This window comes from Psammomys obesus, unplaced genomic scaffold (assembly GCF_907164565.1).
Source record: "Psammomys obesus unplaced genomic scaffold, mPsaObe1.curated_primary_1811, whole genome shotgun sequence".
In the NCBI taxonomy this organism is placed as follows: Eukaryota; Metazoa; Chordata; class Mammalia; order Rodentia; family Muridae; genus Psammomys; species Psammomys obesus.
The window spans coordinates 15,257,117-15,278,181 of NW_026596057.1; the positions used below are offsets into that span (position 1 = coordinate 15,257,117).

The 21,065-nt window shown below is 44.0% G+C and overlaps 1 protein-coding gene across 1 annotated transcript in view; it reads left to right on the forward strand.

Annotated features, from left to right (window-relative positions):
- The window catches only part of Cacna1e (calcium voltage-gated channel subunit alpha1 E), a 314,504-nt gene that overhangs the window by 144,516 nt on the left and 148,923 nt on the right, over positions 1 to 21,065 (forward strand). Inside the window, exon 7 of the mRNA XM_055624404.1 lies at positions 20,243 to 20,346. Within this exon, the coding sequence (XP_055480379.1) occupies positions 20,243 to 20,346 (104 nt within the window). The remainder of the gene's footprint in view (positions 1 to 20,242; positions 20,347 to 21,065) is intronic.

Sequence of the window (21,065 nt, forward strand, 5' to 3'; positions counted from 1 at the left end):
TGCACACACATGATATGTACACAGAAAATAATAATAATAATAATAATAATAATAAAGAAATAGAATAAGATGGAGAATGAGTGAGGAAGAGATACAACACTGACTTCTGGCCTCTGCATTCATGTGTGCACATACACACATAAGACCACCAGCCACAAAATAAAATGGACAGAAGAACAAGCAACCGAGAGGATATAGTTTTCATGCATTATGCTGGCCGTCAGTATCCTGGTCACTGGAGTGCCTTGTAGCTGTGGCTCTACATCTGTTTCAATGACTTAAATCTGTGTGTTTGTCCCATGCAGATATTTGTCACATATATCATAGACACATGCATTATATTTGTAATATAATATACATATATTTAGTAGATATATATTAAATAAAGCAAGTTACAGAGCAATTGTAAACAGTATGATTCTATTTTAAAGAGTACACAAATAGCCTGATGCTGGCTTTGGTTCCGTGGAAGTTTGAATGTCCCCGGAGATAGGTAAGAAAACAGATGTGTACACATCTGGCCATGAGCACCTGTCACAGCAGGGTAGAAAGGGAAGGAAGGCAGAGGAACCACATGTTTTTGTATTGCCTGTTTCACATTCCGAATGGATATCACTTTGCAAATAAGTATTTCAAAAGTAAGAAATAATTAAAATACTTTTCCCTCTGCTACCCTCTAGCCATAATGTTGTTCAAAGCAGATTTAAAAAAAAAAAAAAGTCCTTATATTTTGTCAGATGAGTGAGCCCCACCTCCTTTCAGGGATTTCCTAGCATATGGCTAATGGTGTCTGGTGTCGTTAGCACTATCTGTCTCTCTAAGCACCCTCCCTCTCAGGACCCAGGTTCATTTATTTATTTACTTCTTTGCTTCGCCGTTATTAAATAGATAAAAACGTGTATGCCTCCTGCCTACCAGGGGCTGGTCTTTGCCTGGACAGTGGCTCTTCACCCTCCTTACTTCTCACACCTCTTGTTTTCTTCTAGCTCTGGGTTGTCTTGAAGTAGTTGGGAGGGCTAAGCAGCCCTGGCTCTGCTTTGTCAACTCAGAGAATTATTCTCTCTGAACACACTGACCTGCCCCAATGCTGTGTAATAGAGGCTTTCTCTTGGCTCCATGCCCAGGGTGGCAGCGCTGCCAGCCAGGTGTGTGAGTGCTGGTTAATTAGGTGATTACAGGTGTCCTACGGCCTGGGATGTCTGTTGCTGAGTCTGGGCTGCTGGGAGGCCCTCCATCCATCCAGGAAGGAATTTCTTTTCCAGCGCTCTAATGCAGGAAAATCTAATGGGACCACCACACACCCAGGCTCTAGCTTGTCCCCAAGTGGCTCTGCTTCTTCTATCACCTGTCATGGCACAGATCCTGGTAGGTTCCAGGCTCTGTAACTGGATCTTGAGTAGTCTGAGGTCAGGACTTGCTTCTGACCATGTGATGTCCTGGTTTCAGGATGCTTAGTAAACTAACAAGTGCTTGGAATTTTTCAGGACCCCAGGAAATACCTCGGGTTGTATTCTCAAGTGGAGGGACAAGTGTGCATGGTAGAGCTGAGCAGTAGGCTGGGCTTCCTGCTTCTTCTTACGTAGATGATGCTCTCAGCTCTCATAGGTTGGGGGCAGCTGAGGAAATAAGGAAGAACTGGGTGCTCTGTCTCTCAGGACCAGACTGAAAAAATACCCATTTTACAGCCTCTCATAACAAGACAGAAATAGAGAACCGAGAGCATCCTTCATCTTGAGAGTCTTTTCTGAACTCTAGGCCCTGGGGAAGACATTTGATCCTTACACACTTTTCCATGGGTCCTTCAAGGCTTTACCACTCAGGGAATTCAGGTTTCAAAAGGACCTCACAATCCTCCAGATTTTCATGAATTTTCAAAGTCCACACATGGAGTTCAGAAAGCCACTGTAAACAGCAATGACTCTTTTGAGGTACAGAGGTAAGGGTTTATTCCTATGCAGCCCTGAAGACTTTAAAGACAGTCACATTCAGCTTTAACAGAGTAAGCTGATACCATAATGGAAGCTCTGCAGGCTGTCTTACTAAATGTCCATGTACTCTGCAGCCTATAGTAACATCACAGAGAGAAGGCAGACTGGGGAACCAACATGTTTCTTTGCATCTATATCCATGTTTGTGCATTTCTTATGTCCTGCATGCCTATATTTCTGGAGCAGCCAGTTTAGGAAATAGTGTAGCCCAGGAAAATATTGTTTGGTACTAGGGGAGCTAGTGTCTGTTTTAAGCAGCCTCATTGGCTTCCCATGTAGATTTGGTGGAGGAGAGAGACGTGTAAAAGGAGATTCTTCACAGTGATGCTGCAAGATTGGGTAGGCAACACCTGCACTTAGAGATGGAGCTTTGTCTAATATTTCACTGTAAAATGATTAGTGACAATAGCTCACATACAGCTTGGTACGCTTCGTGTGGCCCATTTTTCAACTGTATGCTGTCAGGGATTTCATTTATAAACTTCCTTATTGTTGAGCCACCATGTTCCAGTTATAAACCCTGTGTGTCAACACTGCAGAAATAAAATGTGTGCCCCCTGGACCCGTGCAGATTGATTTGATTCTAAAATGAATAGAAATATAACCTGTGCACGTCAAATGTATTTCTAGAGCATCTGCTGTCCATGGGGGAGCTCGGGGGAAAAACAGAAAGACATTCAAGGCATGCCTCCTTTTCTCTAAGAATCTATAGTCCAGCCCAACAATCTTACAAGGCTTCCGGGAGTGGCACACACAATATCAGTCTTTTGAGGTTGTGGACTATTGTTATTACTACTTTCAATTACCCTTTATTGAACACCCTTTAAGATGCAGGAGTTGCCTTAGATTGGCCTCCCTGGAAGTTGGCTTGGTGCTGGAGAATGCATGAAGGCTGTTCAAGGGGATGCTTTGAAGAGATGCTGTCAGGGACATGAGGAGAGCCACCACTGAATGGAAGAGAGGTGGGAGACCACTGCCACAGGATGTGCTTTAAGGGGCGCGTCCCCTAGAGGCCAGCTCAATTTCAGTGAGTGCGGCCGCCAGGTGCCACCACCATGGTGTGCACAGCAGGCCTTCCGATGCGTCCTCATCACTACAATGCACACTTCTGAGGGCCTTCTGCTCACCCTTCCTGAAGCCACCAAGCCCTTGGGAGTCATTGTGCCTAATCTGTACATTTTATAGACGAAGCAATTAAGACAGAAAAGTCAAGTAACTTACCTAAGATTGCACAACCATTACAGGGCAGCCCAGCATGCGCGGGAGCTGGTGACTACCAGACTGTATTGCTCACTTAATCTTCATATAACCATTTCACGACAGTGATGATCATTTCTGTGAGATGAATTGAGAAATGGAAGTATTGAGGGAGTAAGTGATTTGTCCAGTGTCTCAGAACTAATGACAGGTGAGGCCAGTGTCTTCAACTACAGTGTCTTGCAGAAACAATGTGTCCAGCGAGGCAGATACTAGTCTGGCTGGAGAAGATATCATAGCCCTTGTATAATTTATGACCTACCGGTTTGCCCTTCATTGTTATGTACAGAATTGTATCCTTCACCATAAGTAAATGAGCATGTCACAAAGTCAGGCAGTTTGCGTGACTTTTTCTGATCTCAGTTTCTCCATCTGTGAAATGGGGATAATGATGACTTCCCTTAAAAAGCCTTAAAAAGCCTTCCCTGTAAGGCTTAAAAGAAACTCTTCCAATATGACCCATGTCCTTACCACAAGCTCAAGGACTCAATGCTGACCAAAGACAGCCTTCTGAGAGCAGATACCCTGAACAAAGCGCTGGTTAATTAATCCTTTTCCTGGAGCTCCATAAGGAGAGCAACAGAACCCAAAAATCTAGGCCCAGGGGTCTTCTCTGAGACTGATACTCCAATCAAGGACCATTCATAGAGATAACCTAGAACCTCTGCACAGATGTATCCCATGGCAGCTCAGTGTCCAAGTGGGTTTCCTAGTAGGGGGAACAAGAGCTGTCTCTGACATGAACTCAATGGCTGGCTCTTTGATCACCTCCCCCTGAGGGTGGAGCAGCCTTTCCAGCCCATAGAGGAAGATAATGCAGCCAGTCCTAATGAGACCTGATAGGCTAGAGTCAGAGGAAGGGGAGGAGGACCTCCCTTATCAGTGGATTGGGGGAAGGGCATGAGAGGAAATGAGGGAGGGAGAGCAGGATTGGAGGGGAAAAGGAGGGGGCTACAGCTGGGATAGTAATAAGTGAATAAATTGTAATAAGTAAAAAAAAAAATTAAAAATTTGAACTTTAAAAACAAAACAAAACAAACAAAAAAACCAAACTAATCCTGTCCTTTCTCCTTTGCTTCCTTTCCTTGGAAGGAAAAACAGAGCAACAAAGTCCTCCATGCAGTTTTCTCAGTTCTAACACTAGCTTGTTAGTCTAATCATAACACGGTTCTTAGAAACAAACATAGCAACAGCAATTATATCTTAATTTTAATGTCTAATTGGCTGCAAGATTGCTTTTGCTAAGTTTTTTTCCCCCATCAAGGGCGTGGAATATTGTGTATTTTGATTATCTCAGTCTCCCCTTCTGCAGCCAATCTTCTCATTATTAGAAATCCCGGTTAGATGTTTGCTCTCTGGGCATGTGCCCTGCAGGGGCTCTAGCCATCTTCAGCAAAGGGTGAAGGCAATCTAGTGAGCCTTCCGTTCCACACTACCCACATGGGTGTTCTCCCACTGGAATCTTTGACCTTGAACTCTTCCGCAAGTTCTCTGTAATTTCTTCCCATGGGGGTGTCCTCACCCATCGTCTTCAGGATAGCTCTTCTTGGATCTCTGATGCCCGTCTCCTGCCTTGTACCATCTGTGCTAAACCTGCAGCTCAGATGAGTTTTCTTTCTCACTGCATGTCCTAAGTCCGTCCTAGGAGGCCTGTGCTATAGTGTGGCCTGGGGTGCTAAAGACACACCTTGGTGTCTCTACTTTGCCTTCCAATAGGTGTGCTTCCGGTAGGCTGAGCTCCGAGTTGCTCTCCTGTTAGGACCAGCCTCTCTAGGGAGGTGGGTAGGGCGCAGCACCCAGCTGGGAAGAGCCTCCCTTCAATTCTTCTTCACAGGTTTTTCAACTAAAATTCAAGCCTCTGCTGTGCAGGGCTCGGGGCCCCGGGGAGGGTGCCTAATGCTTGGTCATCCTGGAAGGGGTGGTAGGAGGGGTTGTGCCTGTTGCTATGGCAGCACCCAGCTGAGATCATGAACCTATTTCATGTGCAGGGAGTTGCAAGATGAATCAATCTCCTCACCCACTCCTTCTCTGCAGCTTCTTCGTGTCTCCTCACAGCCTTCTGTCATTTTTCCTCCTCCCTACTCAACCTCAGTCGTTCTCTTTGCTCAGTGTGTGCACTCTCTCTCTCTCCTGCATCTGTATAGCAGTTGATGTTACTATGGTACACTCTGACACTTTTTGATCTTTCTTTTGGAGTGGCACCTTTAACCAGGCATCCCTGTAAAAGGTATGTCCAGCCTGTGGACAGCAAGCCACATACATCCCAGAAAAAGTGCGACTATGACCCAACATATTTATGGACAACAATGTTGTTTTACAGTGTCTAAAGCTTGGATACCCTTAGCTGCTCTAACAGAATGCCCGAGACTAAGTGAATTTATAAGGAATAGATTCCTTTTTTGGCTCATAGTTATGGAGGTTGAAAGTCTACTGGCATTTGAGGAGGGTCTTGCCTTTGTTAGGAGGTGTCTCTGATCACTGTGTCTTTCTCCTTGAAGCCTTTTCTTTACAGCAGTATTCTCTTGGAGAGAGCAGAGAGTTCATGAATTAAACCCTACCTCCAACTGTCAATTCCAAACCGCTGGAATTGAGTTTCTAAGCCCACAGCAGGCCATGTTAAAGTGTGCATTGCTGAGGTTTTGCAGAGGTCTTATCTGGAGGTGGTGCTGGGAACAGGGCTATGCATTTCCATCAAGGTCCCAGATGGTACTGATGCTGATGCTCCAAGCCTAGGGGCCATGCTCTGGGAACCTCTGCTCCAGGCTGAGATTGCTCAGTTGAAATTAGTAGTGACTAGAATAGTCCTTTCCACTTTGATTCTAAATGACTGGGCCTATTCTTTCATACATCACATATTTGTTGAATGCCTTTTCACTGGCAGACACTCGATATGTAGAGAAATGCGAAAAACCCTCTTCTCCAAGAGTTCATGGATATGTATAGAAGACAGGAAATATTATATGCTACAATGAACAATTTATTATTCTATGGGTAGCAAAATAGAAGAGGTTTGGAAATGGGCAACTGTTTCTTTGCTCTTGGCAAGGTGAGTTTAGGTGAGAGGATAATTAATAGTGATTCATTCTCCCAGGCCTAAGACTGTCTGGAGGGAATTAGGCTTTGCCTATTTAAGTCAATTGTGAAATCTAAAATTTGTAGAACATGTACACTATTTCAAATACTGTAGCAAGTCCTGAATATATTGGCTTTCCTGCCCTGTCATTCTGCACAGTCTTTGGCAAGTAATTCCACCACTGGGCCTTTCACATGCTCATCAGAGGAAAGAAATGGCAGTACTTCTGTCTACCTCAAAGGATTGTTGAGGAGGCTGAGATTTCGCGCCGATGTGGATGAAATGTACATAACTTAATGAAACGTTGACTCTCATTTCCAACATTGAGTTATTGCTCTAGAATACAATCTACAGAATTGCCCTAGAGAAACTTCTCTCAGTCATATCATTCAGATTAAATTGCCAGCATTTAGCCAAGAGGATGAGGGACAGGTTTTTTTTTTTTTAAATATGGGGGTTAAAGGATGCCAAAGCATACCTGGAAAGCTTCTGTGACATCAGCCAGAGGAAGCAGGCCGCTCTGGACATTGCAGACTTTTAGGTCACCGAGATGCGATATGAGGCTTTAAAGGATGGCTAGGACTTTGAAAGTGAATCCTATGAACTTTGGGGATTGGATTGTGAGGTTGACAGTTAAATCATTTTCCAAAAAGGAGCACCTCTAGCCAGCCTGCAGGCTGGGATGTGAAAGCAGCAAGCTTAGCCTTGCCTGGCCTGACCACACAGAAACCCAGGGTTGGTCTGGAGGATGTTTTCTGCGCCATCACATCTAGGACCCAGTACAGTAAGGCTGTAGTACTGGCTGAGCCTTTCTTAGAAGGCAGTGAAGCATTGCTTTCTGATGTCCCTACAAAGGGCTTTCTGTTCCTTCCTTGATCCCCATACCTACAAGGATTGCTACATGTGTTTTTCTGAAATCAGGGAGAGTTCCCCGGGTCTTTGGAGCCCTCCAAGAGTCATAGTTCTTGTTCATGCCCAGCTGAGCTGTCTTTTCTATCTCCCTGCTCAGCTTCACATACAGCTGTGAGTGTCACTGTATGAGAGGGCAGAGTCTAGCAGTCTTGTTTTAATCCTTTCCCAGCTCATCAGAGATAAGCGTGCTAGAGCCTCTCTCTTCCGGGGAGGATTAGAAGTTATTCTTTATGGTAAAGATAGACCCAGGAAGAGCTTATTAAATGATAATCCCTGATAAAATTCCCTCTAATCATCTACTGCCTATGCCCTCTTAGTCACAGAAAAATCTCTACACATTCAATTAACTCTTTGAGAAACTTTTCTCTCATCCTCTTCCTTCTTTCCCACCCCCCCATCCCCAATTCCCCCTCCTATCCTCCTCCCTCACTTATGGGAGCCTCAGGTTTATTTGTTTTCTGTGTATACATATGTTTGTGTGTAAATACATGTACTTTTGGGTGCTTACATTCTTACACATGGTTACATGGAGAGGCCAGAGATCAGCCAGGTGCCAATCACCTTGTTAGAGTGAGACAGGGTCTCTCACTGGTCCCAGGAACTAGCTCATTAGGTTCAAACTGCTGTCCGGAAAGCCCCAGCGTGATCTACCTGACTCGGCTTTCCCAGTGCTGGAATGACAGGGGCATTGTCCAGCCAGAGTATTGCTAACTGAGTATCTTTCCATATCTTACCTCAGATATAACCAGCGCCACCCATTAAGTTGATTAATATTTATTCTTTCAACAAACATGTTCTGTGCTCCTACTGAGAGCTAAGTTGGGGTGAGAACTTAGATCCACCTGTTCCTTGTGGGTGAGTTGTTTGGCCTAATGGTAGAGAACTGTAGGCTACCTTCAGTGATGACTGGGGAGAGCTACATGGGGTATTGGGACTCAGTACAGGAAGCCCAAGTGTAATAGCCTCTGGGAAGGCTTCATGTTCATTCAGGTTTTGAGTCCAAACTTTTCAGGTAGAAAAGGGGAGGCAGGCACCCCATAGTGTAGCAGCAGCATGAACAAAGAACACAGAGATAGGAAAGAATATGGCACTCAAGAAGCTGTGTATAGCAGGACTTTCTGGACACCCCCCACCCCCGAGATCTTAAAATAAGACATAGAGACTTATTATTATTTGTAAAAGCTTGGACACCATAGCTAGGTAGACTCTCAGCCTGACTAATCCTCGTCTATGTCCTGCCACATGGGCCTGTTCTGTTCCCACCCACCCCCTTTCTCAGCCTGGCACTGTCCTCCCCATATCCCACTGGCAAATCTTTTCACTGAGACCCTCTCTCAGCCCAAAAGCCCCACCCTCCATTTCTTGCCTAGTTATGGGCCCTCAGAGCTTTATTACGCCAAGCCACAGGTGAGGGAGAAAGAGTGTTAACAAGATATGATGAAGGTGATGAGCCGTAGAACAACAATGCCAAAATCCTGCTGATACTCAGCTCTCTGTCAGCACAGCAATCCGCATTTGAATATACAGAGACAGCCTTCACACAGTGTACAAGAGATTACCCCAACAGCTGTGGTTTTGTATTTGGCAGATCCTGGCAGAAGTTTCACAGGTTAGGTGAGCTCAGACACACTAGAGGCTTTGGCCAGGACAGCCACTGAGGTATATTAAGAAGGGACGATTCATGGGTTAGAAATGACATTGTCCCCCCTGCTCTGAGGACTAGCAAGATCTCCCTGGTAGCAGAATAGCAGTTGTACAGCCAACCACAGGACTGGCTGTGGCAGTTTTCCGAATCTATCAGGCTTCCATGGCAGAGAAGAAACCATGAGGTCAGGGTGCAGAGTGGAGACATCCCATCTGGGAAGGATTCTGATAGTCAGAAACCGTTTCGCCTGCTGACACTGCTGCTGTGAACACCTGCACCTGTAGCTTTGTTCTCAAATATATTCCAAGTGGAAACAACACTGTTAATTCTTTCTCTTCCCCGCCCACAAGCCCAGGTAACAGTGCACTGACAGAAGAAAAGAACAAATCTAGGTGTGGGTTTTGGCTTCTTAGGATGTTAACCCGGAGATCTTGAGCCAATCCCTTAGCCTTGCCATGCCTACATTGTGTCCCTTATTGAATTTTTGTTTATCTTTTTGAATTACATTTTTTTAAATTTGAGATTATAATATAATTACATTATTTCCACTTCCCTTTCTTCCTTCCATCTCCCACTTCTTTGCTCTCTTTAAAATCATGAACTCTTTTTCTTTAATTGTTTTTACACAAACACACGTGAACACGCGTACATTTGTATGTGTTTGTATTGTATGTTATTGAATACAACCTGCTCTATCTGCACAATGTTACTTATATGTAAATGCTTTGGGGGATGACTATTGGTTATTGGATAATCAATCAATGTTCTCTTCCCTTGGGAAGACTATTTCTCCAGCTCTCAGTCTCTAGTTGCCTGTAGCTATCTGTCTAGGGTTGATGCCTCCTGTGTTTTCTCACTTTCACATTAACATACTTTTAGGTGTCCTCGTTCAGGTCAAATTTTGGCAGTCATATTGCAGAGATTGATAAGTATACCTTCTCCAATATTTCTGGGAGACACAATGTCATAGTAAAATTCTGGCTCTTACAACCTTTCTGCCTTAAATGACATAATCTCTGCCTTAGGTGCAGGAGTTATGCTATAGATTTATCAGTTGGGTCTTGGGTTCACAACTCCGCATTTTGATCAGTTGTGGTTTTCTGTATTGGTCTCTGTTGCCAAGAGAAGTTTCCTTGATGAGGAGTGATAATTGTACTTATTAGTAGGAATAAGGATAAACATTTAGAGTGTAGTTAGGGATTATGTAAAATGACAGTTTTAGTAAAATGACAGTTGTAGGTTCTTCTCCAAGATCTATGACTTCATTAGCCCTGGGTGGTTGGCTTTGTTTCTATATCAGGGATTCCTTGTTTGTATTTAGCATATGGGCGGGTATAGATTAGAGCCAGTATATGCTATGTCCTTGGCTGAGTGTCCAGCCTGGAGTAGTTGCTTAAACAAGAAGAAGTAACAACTATTTTTATCTCTTCAGTTATGTGGAACTTCAGGGTATGAGTCACAGGACAATACCTTAAGATGTTTTAATCATTTTTCTAGCGTCTCAGATAGAGTATCTGCCTTTGGACAATTTATGTATATTCTTGTGATTCTCACTGTCTTTGACCCTATCACATCCTACCTGGATGAACTAGAAAGTTGTGCCACAAATAGTAAACATACAAAGGAATTCTCTCCACCATTCTCAGGTTGTAGAAAAACAACCATTATCATTTTATTACCTGTGTTCTGTTTCAGATGGGTACCCTAAGTAAATAGAAATGGTGGGTTGAATTGAGCTTTAGATATATCTCAGAGGAAAGGGAAGAATCAACATGAATTTCTGTGAGGGCAGCCTCAGAGTGAACCAGAGTGTGGAACTCAAGAGATGAGAAGTAGGAGAATAGAACCTGGGGGCAGGGGCCGGGTACAAAACATATTGAGCTGGGATGGGACTAGATCTTCATCTATTGTCTCACATGGACACGTACTGAAAGGATGAATTCCCCTTCAGATAGCCATTGGCACAGGAGTTAGTGGTAGTTGTAGGACCCTGATTTTTTTAATGAGGCTTCTCACAAAAGTAAAGAGGGCTGACATTTAGACTGTGACTGCCCCTAAATTCTACAGTGGCCAACAGGGGGGAGAAATGGAATCTTGTACATTCCTGTAGCCCAGTGTCCCATGGGAAACTGATCTGTCATCACATCTTTGAGAACTTCACCTACATCTTCTCATGTCTCAGGCAGTAAGCAGACATGGAGGTATCTTGCATTCCATTATCACAGCATCAGCACCAATGAAATCTACGGAGCATGCTTTCCAGAGATGCTGGCTTGAGTCCTGGAGAAACAAAAACTCATGAACCATGTGCCCTTGCTTTCAAGCTGTTCTTACTGAAAAGTAGGACTCCTTCCTGGAACCACAAAAAAACTAAAAGTGATCGCCCTGGAGCTTCTTCAGGAAGCCAGGGAGGCTTACCGGCATCGCCTAAGGTTTGATGTGCAATTGTTAATTAACACAGATAACTTCCGTGATAAATTAATTTACCTTCTGTTCAGAATCTGGCAAGAAGGAAGAGTAAAAGCCAAGGAAAATGATTGTCTGAAGCTTCTTTTCTTGGGTGTCTGCTCTTACATACTATGCTGAATATTTGAGCTAGCTAAGCATACCTGCTGTGTTTCAACAGAGATGCCATTGTGCAAGTGATGTATTTATTACGAGAGAAGGAAAGTCATATAGGCCTGTGAAGCAGGCGAATGCCAGCAGATTTCCAATCTTCTATTAGTCAACAACCTTATTGAGCATCTCCTGCTTGTAGAATGATATCTTTGGCATTGGTAGAGAAATACGAGATAAGGTTCTTTCTCTAAAAACTATTTAGCCCAAATGGGAAGGGAAGGACAGTATGTAAAAGAGACAGGACACATATACAATAGATCTGTAAGTATGAATAAATGCCTAAGAGTAGTACTTAAGGCTGAATTTTAAATTGCTTTTTTAAAAAAATCCTGACTTAGCTTTCTGATGGATACTAAATCCCTTGAGTACTATTTTTTCTTTCTCGTTGATTTTATTCACAGTACCTGCTCAGACGCATTGAATGAATGTATGTGCAACTATGAGGTATGCCTAATTGATGAGGGCAATCCTGAAGTCATGTGCTTAGGGAAAGCCTTACAAATACTGAGCAGAGTTTCCAAGTGTGAAAAGACTAGGGGTTTGGTGGAAGAAGGGAATAGATGAGGGAGCAAAAGGGAAGAACTCTTGGAAAATGGCAGATCTGTGAACTTCAGTCTACCAGTGAGGGTCCCTGTGGCCTGATTCTTTATATCCTATGTTGCCTTACTTGCTACTGCTGATGCAACCCTTGGTAGATTTCTCATTACCATCTATCTCCCTTTCCTTGGAATGTCTTTCTTTCAATTAGCCAATAGAAATGTTCTTTTTCCAAATCCAGATGACAGAAAAGTCCCCCAAAGCTTTGCTTGACACCTCTAACTTTTCTCTTTGCTTAAATCACAGTATTCATAAGATCTGACTGCAGTAGCCTCGTCCTTGAGCAGAGCTGTCTTCATCATGCCCTCAAACTTCATAGAGTTTCCAAATGGAATCTTATGACAAGAATAATTCCATAGAAAACAATGATGGGAATTGTGGCCCCTTGTAAGACTGAGTACTAAGAAGGGTGTGTAGACCACAAGGGCTTTGAAGACTGCTTTGGAAGGCAGAATCCTAGCTCTAGCTTTACCTGTGTAACTGAAAAAAAGACATAGCTGCTTCCTTCATGACAGTTACTGACCCTCCAGGCCGATGGGGGATGTTAGCACTATCAAGCTCAAGGACCTTGGGGTGACCATACTCTGAAGACAGCCTAAACTACTCATAGCAGCTCCTGGCTCAGCCAGGTGCTGCCTTGGCGCTTCTTTGTGTGGACTCGGCACATTTACGAGATAAGCTCCAGGACCTGAGACATAAGGAGATGACTTGCCTCCTGGAGCCAACTCACTAGCAGCTCTCTGTCCTCTCTCCTTCCACCTGCTTTCGAATTTTCCTTCCTTGCTGAAGGCTGGGAAGATAGCTGCTGCTTTCCAATTGTAGGTTCCCAGTGTGAACTTTCCTGTTTGTGTTTGCTTTCCCTTAGAGCAGCGGTTCTCAACTTTTCTAATGCTGTAACCCTTTCATACAGTTCCTTATGTTGTGATGACCCCCCACCATAAAATTATTTCAATGCTACTTCATTACTGTAATTTGCTACTGTTATAAATGGAAGGTAAATATTTGATATGCAGGATTTCTGATCTGTGACATCCTGTAAGTTGAGAGTCATTGCCTTGGAAGGTGATGATAGTATGGGTGGGACTGATTTCAATTGTTCTGGTGCTACTGGATTAAAAAAAAAAGGAGTCAGATTCTCAAGAAACTGAGCCATTACGGCTCCAGACTGTGGCCCCAGGTCCTTCAGTAATTTGCCTGTGTCCTCACAAGAACCATTCTGCTTCTGTAGGTGTCAGTTTTTTCTTCTAGAGAGTGATTGATTAGGCCATGTTAGCTCATAATTTTCTTCCAGGTTTGCAGGAAACCAGCTTCGATGATCCATGGATGGGATTCAGAATATCCAACAGCTTGTAAGATAGACTGCACATTGTGTCATTTTCCTAAAACATGGGGTGACAGAAGCACATGGCGGCTCTGTTGATAGAAATGTCACAAAGCAGCTGTGACTCAGGTGCTGCCAGCCTACTAAGGTTGGGCAAAGCCCTCGTAAGGAATGCATGCAACGCCTCAACTCAGATTCCCTAGAAGTGGACTCTGGGAATGGGGTGCTTACTGAAGTGGTTAGAGAGGAACTGCTACTAGGAAGTTCCTGAGAGATTATGAGAAAAGTAGCTAGGTTGGGGAAAGGGAGGCAGAGATGTGGTCTCAGGAGTGTTGGCATCGGCCTTGTTCCATAGGCAGTTTCAGGTTGTGAATGCATCCCAGCTGATGGAAGATAGACAATCAGTGCTGCTTCGTTTCAGGTCCTCCCACCAGCACCATGAGGGCATAGCATGAAGTTCATGGTGAGGCTGGTCTCTCAGCTGGGGACAGCTTTCTGAGGTGGAGGCAAGAACGAGGCCAGTGTGAGAGCTGCTCCCAGCTAACAGCTACAGCAGCTGGGAGATGGATATCCTTGTAGGTCATAGGTAGAAAACCTAGCCAGGAGCAGCACAAACTCTGTCATACCCAGACCACTGACTCCTATGGATGGTTTAAAGTAGGGAAGGTTACATGGCAGTAACCAAATGAGTCTTGTCTAATGGGTAGCTAAAGGAGTCAGGGCTTGGTTACATTTAAGGAAGGAAAATGGTAGCTAGAAGAGGCCCAAGGGCTGTTAGATACTGACTGTACATTTTGAAAAGATTCAACCAAGAGGTAGCCTGTGATATTTCATGTTTCAGAATATCTACATATTGGGCAAAAGGAGATACTTACTACAGTAGCATTCATTCAAAGAAGGCACTCTTTTCTTTCTTGCACACCACACCTTGCTTTCATTCATAAGATTCTTTCTCTAAAATAAATCAATCCCTTCTTGTCGACCAGAGTGAACCCATCACATGCCTGAGCGCTCCCTGGTCCCTTCACAACGCTGACCTCATTTAGAACTGTACTTGTGTGTTTATCTAGTTCACATGGGTATTCCTTATTTTACTACAAGTTCCATGGTGGCCAAGACTGGGGCTGTTCTGCCTGGTCACTTATCTTTAAAGGAAAGAATTTGCTCCTTAGCAGGTGGTTCATGAATGTGTAGGATGAAATTATTTGAGTTCTGAAAGAGAGACTCAAAGTCACTTGGGGTGGGAAGGAGGCCCTCATGCTTGGTGCTAGGAGGAAGTGGGGGATGAGGAGGTCTAGCCAGCCTGGTACAGGAACGTGACAGAAGTTATTTGTTGATCCGTATTCACATTCCACTGCCATGTTCCTTTTCTTGGGAGTGGTTAGCAGAGTCCCTGGAGAGGTACATTGGCTGAGACAACAGGTCTTTGGACAGACTGGTGGCTACTCCAACCATCTTCCAACCTGAGCTATTAGTAATTAGTGAACTACTTAAGATGGATCCACAAGGCCAGAGGTTTTTACTCTGAAGCTGCTTCTTTTCCTTCCATGCAAACCATTTAGAAATTCTGGAGACATTTTCCTTTGTCCCAACTCAGGATTCCCACCGGCACCTGATAAGTGGAGACCAAGGATGTGCTAATGCTTGACAGAGGTGGGCAAAACTCTGATAGAGAATTCCCCCAGCCTCAAGTGGAAGCTGGGCTCCAGCTAAGAAGACCCTCTGCCATCTGGCTGCGGTCTTCCAGCTAGTACTGCCCACAGCCTGGGAAGGAGGGGTTCCTCAAAGACTTTTTCCAAAGAGTTCTTTAGTCTGCTCCTTCTTTCCAGATGTTTTCAGACATTCGTGTGTCATGGGTAGCTGAGCCTCTCGGCTCAGAGCTGCTGTGAGAAGCAGGAGATGACTGACAGGTGCTTCACTGTGCTCTCCATAGAGATGGGTAAGAGTTCTTCTGCACATACGTCCTCAGGCAGGAAGAACCATGGGGACCCCTTTGTCTTGCTCTCTCCATTCCTGCCTTTCTCTCCAGTCTGGCTGCTCCTGCCCCATCTTCCTGCATCTCCCCCCGCCCACCCCCAAAGATTAATGTGATAATTGCCATGTGTGCCTGTTTACATAGGGAGTGGGTGAGCTTACCACCCCCGATCAGGCAGGTTCCCAGAGAAACACATTCCCACCATGTCAGGAGTGGCCCCCGCAGAGCGCTCCTGTGCAGGTGGGGCTGCCACCCCCAGACGTCGCTCTCTGTCTGTCATCACCTCTGTCATGTGCACATGTGCGTGTGTGTGTGTGTGTGTCATCTGGCAAAGCGACAGGTGAGAAGGAGGAGGAACAGCTAGACTGGCATTAGGAGAAGGGCCAGACAGAGAAATTACCGTGTATTGTAAGAGCATCAGCCCTTAAAGGAAAGGACAGTGATTCCTTGAAATGCTCTCTCTCATAGCTGTCGCACGGTAGGCATGTTAGGGTGCTCCAGAGAAAAACAATGGGGCATGGGAGAAAGGGCTTGGTAGGAGAATTAATGCACCTGATCAGAGGCTGGGAAGTTCACAAAAGGCTGTTTGCAAGCTTGTGAAAACAGCGGTACGGGTCTATCCAAATCAGGAGCTTTGGAGCAATAAAAGATAATGGTACAGTCCCTAGACCAAGGCCAAATAAAAGCCACACATCTTTGAGAGGACAGTGGCACAAGTCCCAGTGTCAGGTTCGGCTGGAGTTCTCTTCCCCAAGGCCAGGAGAAGAATATCCTCTGGCTCTAAAGGGCAAAAGGTCAAAATGAGGTTTGAGCATGTCATATGAGTACGTGAGGCCTGCTACTCCACCTTTTCATCTCCCATCTAAGCACTAGCAAGTGGGAGGCCCCTGTAATCCCGATGAGGTGTCCTCCCTACAGGCACCCCTGTGGCTTGAGCACTGTGACAGTCACAGACATAATGAAGAATGAAAGGAGGGCTTCTCCTTTTCTCCAGGCTCTGCTCCCTGACCCCCCCCCCCGCAACACTCCCTCTTGAGTGAGTCACCTGGACCGCACAAGAGAAAATGACCAAACTCTGTGGCCACACTGGCAGCAGTATCCTGACTCCCACTTTGAACAGTATCAGGATGCTTGCTGCCTTCAGAGTTGTTGATTGCTTCTCTTTTAAATCTCAAAATATACACATAAAATATAGACATCTCTCCTACACTGGACAGTTTTAAGTTTTTAATAATGATGAATCAGAAGGAGATGAAAGCCCCATTTAGCATCTGAAAGAACCTTGCCATTTTGAAGGAGCGAAGCGTGAGTGAAGTCCTTTGCTTGCCCACTTTCTGATGAGGAATGTCCATAATAAATGTGAAGAGGTGGGAAGCCACCTGGCTGGAAAAAAAATAGGAAGAAGGGCAAGCAGGAAACTGCTCAACAGGAGTGTAGCAACAGTGTTGAAAGGTTGTGAGTAATGGCAGGGCTGTCAAAGCTACTCCCTCCTAAAGAAACTTTTAAGCTGGCTTTTCCTTAACTCCTAGGACATCATGTTGCTGGGGCTGATGACTTGACTGCTACCTGTTTCTCCCTTCTCTTCCCCTTCTTCCTTTTCCTTCTTCCAGGATGCTCCATTGTTGAGCTAGATGACACATGGAGCAATTCAGAGAAAATTCCACAGATGTACAGAGTATTATCAGAATGAATTTGTATTGATCTATTTTTAAACAGGAGAGTCATCATATTAAAAATGTGGCCATTTATTAATTACTTCTCTGTGGGCCAAAGGCTCTGTCATGTTCCAGATATTAAAATATTCAGATAGTTAAAAGTAACCCCAAAACATTCTCACATAACTCTAACTGGACCAATACTGTTTATCCTGCATCTTTCGTAGAGGAATTAGGAAGGATAATTCCAGACTCTTAGCGAATAAGGGAGATTCTTTTATCCCTATTTCACATAGGTGATATTCCCTGATGTATTAATAGATTTTTTTTCTTTGAAAAAGAGGTTTCCCAACCAAGAAAATTTATAAAATGGCATACTAAAGTAAGCAAAGTGCCTTTTATTTTTGCAATTTTTTCCACTGGCTGTGAGACATACATAATTATTTGTATTCCCTAACTTTCTCTGGTTACCAAACCCATTTTCCACAAAATGCCATCATTACCTTTTACAAATCACAGCAATGTGGAGTAGACAGAAAACACAATATTTTGCACAGGCTTCGCTCTGTATCCACCGTAGAGGCTATTCAACCATTGCTCAGTTGGAGATCAGAGACACCTCAAAAGCTACAACTCCATCCTTGCCTCTGCTGATACTGACACCTGTATGGGCGGCTAGCTCTGATCTGAGTGCTTGCTGTAAACTAAGTCCCTACTGCCAAAGAACACTGGAGGGGACTGGCAAAACCACAAAGCAAATGGATTGTGTTAATCTGGACCACTGGTGAACCACGTAAGTTAACAAGGCTTTAAAGAATATTTGACTCCTGATCAGGAAGGCAGACAAAGCTAGCTTCACAGTGATCATCAGTTTCTTCCTTAGCTCACCGCAAGGCCCGTGCCTCAGTCAGACAGACCTGCCTTGCCCTGTCCTTCACACTGTTTGTGGCTCTTAGTATCTGGTTCTGTTGTATCCTCCTTGTGATGATGAGACACAACTGTAAATGTTTTTATTTCCTCAGGTGAGGGGATGAAATGAGTCGTGCCTAAGCCTTTTTAGCTCTTTCTGAACTCTTGCTGGCTGGTTCAACTCCTCTCCAAGCTGACGGATTCAGACTGGCTTCTCTCGGTTTCTGACTCAATCACTCTTCCTAGCCTCAAACTAATTCTGGCAATATGTTTTAATCTTTCTGGCTTCTTATTTTCCTGCTCATTCTATCTTTACCTGCATCTAGCTTGTTCTCTATGCAACCTGTCTCTGTAAAACTGTCCCAGTAAAAAACTCTTCTCTCTCCCTGTGTTACCCTTAAGTAGCATCCTTCCTTGCCTGTTCTTATGAGAGTTGGGCTTATTCTATCTCCGACTCATTGTGTCAAATCTTTCTTTAATTCATCACTTTGTCTGCCCCTCAAATAAACATCACTTTTAAACATGGCTGCTTCCTTCTATAAACTAACCTTACAAAGCTTCATTGTTTATATTGAAGATATCTACTAAGGGTGTATCCAGCCAGATCATACTGTAATCCAGAATGTGTCTGCATTCCAGCTGGATCACATAGACCTAGAAGGTCTTTGGATGTGATCTGTGGACAGAGCAGCCATGTTGCTGAATTAAAATTTCTGTATATAGGACTTTCTCTGAGAATTGCCTCATGTCCTCTCTACTTGTATTTAACCAAAATTTGGATCAGCCAAAGACCTAAATCTCAGACACTGAAGTTAGCAGAACTTTGTTCCATACAGAAAAGACAAAAGAAAACAATATAAAACAACAAAACAAACTTCTTATGGTTTATTTGGTTTATCACTGATCTGAACTGTGAGCAATGCAGGGCCAAAACAAAAGGCACAAGTTTGCCAAAAGGACTTGGCTTAGAGATTATTTTTAATGGGAGGTTTGACTGTCCAGTGACAGCAGCCATGATCAATCAGCAGATACGTTATGTGGCTTGATGGTGAATGGGGAAAAAAATGAAATAATTGGGAAGAAAATAAAAAAAAAAAAGATTGGCTTAAAAAAGTCCACAACCAACATGAAGACAAACCACTTTAAAACATATTTTTAGGGTTTAGTAGTGTGAAAGAGAAAGATGTACATAGAAGGGACAGGCCAACACTTTGCTACAGACATGCTGAGCTCTGGCTTTAATTTTATTAAGTCAGCACATTAGCTTCAGGTCTGGCATTTGATCTGGATGGTCCTGATTCCCCTAATGAACTGGGGATAAAACATCTGTTGTGAGTTTCAAATGGATATTGAAAGTGATGCATGAAGGTTTGGGCTGGGTGGCGGCACAGGGGTGGAGGTGGGGAGGGGGTGTTCAGAGGTCTGCATATGTGAAGTGCAAATCCAGAAAATACCTTTGAAATAACTTGGGTCGGGAGAACTCAATGAAAAAGAGAAGCCCTTTGTTGAGAGACAAGGGTGTTAGAAAGAGTACCTCAGTACAGTTTCAAGGGTCTCACAAGATACAAGTCACCCTTCCTCGGTACTGGGCACCTCAACAACTTTGCATCAAGCTTGGAGCACAAGAACCCATAAGACAGATGACTGTGCCTCCCCTGAAGGGTGGAGAAAGAGATTGGGAGAGATCAGAAGATCTCATATGATCACTCATATGAAATCTAGGTATAGTCCTTTTTTCTGCTCTGGGCTTTGCTGGGGCCAGACCTGGACCAGCTCTGTAGGACTAGATCATAACGGATGAAGGAAAGTCAGCCCAGGAGCTGGGCAAGATAAGTGTAAACCTAATTCCTTGTAAGCAGCCCTACTAAGGGCTTTGCCAACATCCATGGGATAGGGTGATGAGCACAGCCTGCCCTTGTGTTTTGATAATCTATCTAGCTTAAAAGTGCAAAGGTTGAGACTAAATGTTAGTAGGAATTATAAAGCCAATTTCCCTTTTTATAACCTTGGAAAAAACTTTTTTTTTCCATTCAGTTTTCATATCTTCTAAGTAAGAGTTTTAGGATTTTCCCACTCAGGACATTATAGAGATGCTGATGGGACCTTCACTAGGCACATGGCAAAATGTGAGTTGTCTTATAATAACATGTTGGGGGGATGGGAGTGAGATAATGCTTAATTGAATCGCATTGTGATTGTTACAGCACGCACTGTGTGACACTGCCGGAATGTGGGCCTTGCTTCTTGGAGATGGCTGTAAATATTAAGAAACCATTTTTTCTTTCTTTCAGACCAATGATGCCTTAGGAGCCACCTGGAACTGGCTGTATTTCATCCCCCTCATCATTATTGGATCCTTCTTTGTTCTCAACCTTGTCCTGGGAGTGCTTTCAGGGTAAGCTGGGTGTTTCTCTCTTTCTTTTGTGAGCTGCTAGCTGGGGGCTGATGCCTCCTGATTAATGACAGGTTCACCCATTTACCCTCGCTTAGAAGATCCTGGGCAGCCTCTTTGTGCCAACGTTATTCTAGCTGCTTCAGTACAACAACAGATGATTGCTCTAATCACCTTGATGAATTTTTAGACATTAAAAAAATCTGTCTGTCGTGTATAGTTCTGAAAACAGTATCTTGTGAGTTCATTTATCCATCCATAGCTCCATTCTATAACTCCATGTCAAACACTGTGCTGGTTGTTAGGGACATAAAGTCAAGGAAGATATAGATTTTATCCACAAAAAATTGCTTGCTTTGCAGTGCACTAGACATCACACTTCACACCTGTGACTCATATTCATATTTATACCGATTCATATTACCCATCGTCGTCTAACACGTTTTGCAGAGAAGACGTCTTTGTCATTTGAACCAGGGAGTGCAAATTTCGTTTTTACTGACCAATGTAAAACGTAACAGTTTGTTTGGGAGAAGGACCAAATCTGTGCAGTCTGAAGTCATTAGGGTTGGTTTCAAACAGGGCTGGGAACTGCATGGTGTATAAGATGCGTGTTAGAATAGCGTAGGATAGAAGTGCACAGAGATGTGCACTCTAGCAAAGATGGAGAAGTGGAGGAAAGGCATGGAGTATGAAGAAGCGGAATGTGGCTCAGCCAGGTG